The 2,500-nt window shown below is 44.2% G+C and overlaps 1 protein-coding gene across 1 annotated transcript in view; it reads left to right on the forward strand.

The window, feature by feature from the left end:
- LOC307081132 (connector enhancer of kinase suppressor of ras 2) overlaps positions 1 to 2,500 on the forward strand; it is a gene marked incomplete at both ends in the record, with an annotated part of 51,176 nt that overhangs the window by 26,115 nt on the left and 22,561 nt on the right. Inside the window, 3 exons of the mRNA XM_079744183.1 lie at positions 624 to 743; positions 996 to 1,055; positions 1,339 to 1,407. Coding sequence (XP_079600309.1) covers positions 624 to 743; positions 996 to 1,055; positions 1,339 to 1,407 — 249 coding nt within the window. The remainder of the gene's footprint in view (positions 1 to 623; positions 744 to 995; positions 1,056 to 1,338; positions 1,408 to 2,500) is intronic.

Raw genomic sequence — 2,500 nt, forward strand, 5'->3', positions numbered from 1 at the left:
AACTTCAGATGATCACAGATGCTCAATTAACATTGTCAACAATATCCACATTATCATCATGTTCATTTTGTTTTAGTACGTAACAGAGAAAATATATTTTATTACTTTAATACTTAATAAAATCATTACAAACCTACACAAAGAATGTCATCACACTTGTAGCGTCATATCATAGCATCAACGCATAGCATTAGAGCATAACATCAGAGCGGCGGCGGTGGCTAGGCTACTATTGATGAACCGCTGCCTGTGTGGGGGTCTCCGGGCTACACCCACACGGCCACACGGGGACAAGACCCAGTTGGCGGTGAACAGTGGTGGGATAAGCGATGTGGAACAATCTGATCAAAATGATTTCTGCCTTACTTCCCTCCAGCTAGGTCACATTGACCCGAGCCAGGCCTCATGTCTCTCTATGTTGGCTGTCACTATTTACCATTTAGTTATTTAACAGATACAAAAAAAAGATAAAGGTTACTGTATTCATCCAAAGTGACTAGGCCTATATTCAGATGCATGTCATTACAAAGCAGGTGAAGGGGGTGAACTACCAACATAAATCCAAGAACCTTTGGGCCAGGAGTCAGAATCCCTGACCTTCTTTTCTCCTTTCCTCTGTGCAGTGTAAGACCCTGGCTGGGATATGCGACCACATCATCTCCTTGTCTTCAGACTCTCTGGTCTCCCAGTCGGCACACCTGGAGGTTGTCCACCTGACAAGCATAATGCCCAGTGAAGGACTGGTAGGCTAACACACCTACACACACACAAACACACACATGCACATACACATGTCACGTTCAAAGCCATAACATATGTACAATCAAATATGTGCGTGCATACGTATATTCTGTTTTATGTGACATGCACTGAATACTGTGTGTCTGTGTGTGTGTGTGTGTGTGTTTGTATATGTGTGTGTGTGTTTGTGTTTGTATATGTGTGTGTGTGTGTACTTGTATGTGTGTGTGTGTGTGTTTGTATTTGTATATTAGGGAATGTACATCAAATCCACGTACGATGGACTCCACGTCATCACCGGAACTACAGAAAACGTACGTACAGACAACACCCGACGTTCATCCCCAATCCCTCCAATGACTAAGTATGTCTAGAGATAGAACCCGCTGATCCTTCACTTGCTATGATGACTATTGAAATAGTATTGCAGATAAGATCACATAATGATATTAATCCCCGGGAGAGGGGAGACATTCAGGCGTGACAGCGGCAAACAGAAGAGTGTAAATCAAACAATAGATCTCTTATCTCTATCTATATACCTCTGTCTTTAGCACACATATTTATCATCTCCCTATCTTCCCTGTCTCCCTGCAGTCCCCTGCAGACCTGTGTAAGAAGATTCACGCGGGGGATGAGGTCATCCAGGTCAACCACCAGACAGTGGTGAGTCACCATCCTCGGCTAGCTGCTCGCTAACTGGATAAGGATAGCTCCCCCACATAAGCTACATGTGCTATTTAGCCCAAACGATGCTGGCCAACTGTTTGTTTGTTTTTGTTCATGGATTGTCAAGGTTGTGGCTAACTGGTATTAACGCTGCTACTGTTGCTCCTTGGTACGCAAAGCTAGCTGGCTAAACAGTTGGGAATATGTGAGCAGCGTAACTGTAACTAACTGTGACTGTTACTGCTCTATGAATATGCTCAAAGGACCCAATTTTATTTCAATCTTTCTAAAGTCTTTGCTCATCGTCGAGTGTAACCCTTGACATGACCTCTGATTTGATTGGTGTGGGCAAGAGGCACTGTCAGACTAGAATAAATGAATACATTAATACCTACCTCTATGCTTAGACAGAATAAGAGTAATAGGCAGCCATCTTATATGGAACAGTGCCTGGTCATAGTGTGTGTGTGTGTGTGTGTGTGTGTGTGTGTGTGTGTGTGTGTGTGTGTGTGTGTGTGTGTGTGTGTGTGTGTGTGTGTGTGTGCGTGTGTGTGTGTTCGTGCATGGGTGCGTGCGTGTGTGTGTGTGTGTGTGTGTGTGTACTTGCATGTGTGTGTGTCAGTGCAAAGATGCTGAAAAAAAGGAGAGGGCTTTTTTCCACATGTATTTCCACATGGCTTGTGATAGGTTGGCTCCTGTGAGAGCATTCATGCAGTAGGCAGAAAATGAGATGATTGGCAGGCGAGAGAGAGATAGCTGAGAGTAACTTTATCCGTCAATCTACTCAATCTCTTTGACTTTTTTTCATCCTGATCTCTCCCTTCCTCTGTAATTTATCACTCTCTCAATCTCTATCTACCTCTCTCTAATTCCTCTCTCTTGTACCTCTCTGTCTCTCACTCAAACCCTGTCGATCTCTCTCTCCCTCCCTCCTTCTCTCTCTCTCTACCTCTTGGTCTCGCCCATTCTCTTTCTATCCTTAGCTCCCTCTCTCTATCTCTAATTCCTCTCTTTATCTCTATCACACCCTGTCTATGTCTCTCACTCGCTCCCTCCCTCCCTTTTGCCCTCTATCTGTACCTCTCTGTAT

The sequence above is a fragment of the Pollachius pollachius genome (genome assembly GCF_949987615.1).
Source record: "Pollachius pollachius genome assembly, chromosome: 10".
Taxonomy (NCBI): domain Eukaryota; kingdom Metazoa; phylum Chordata; class Actinopteri; order Gadiformes; family Gadidae; genus Pollachius; species Pollachius pollachius.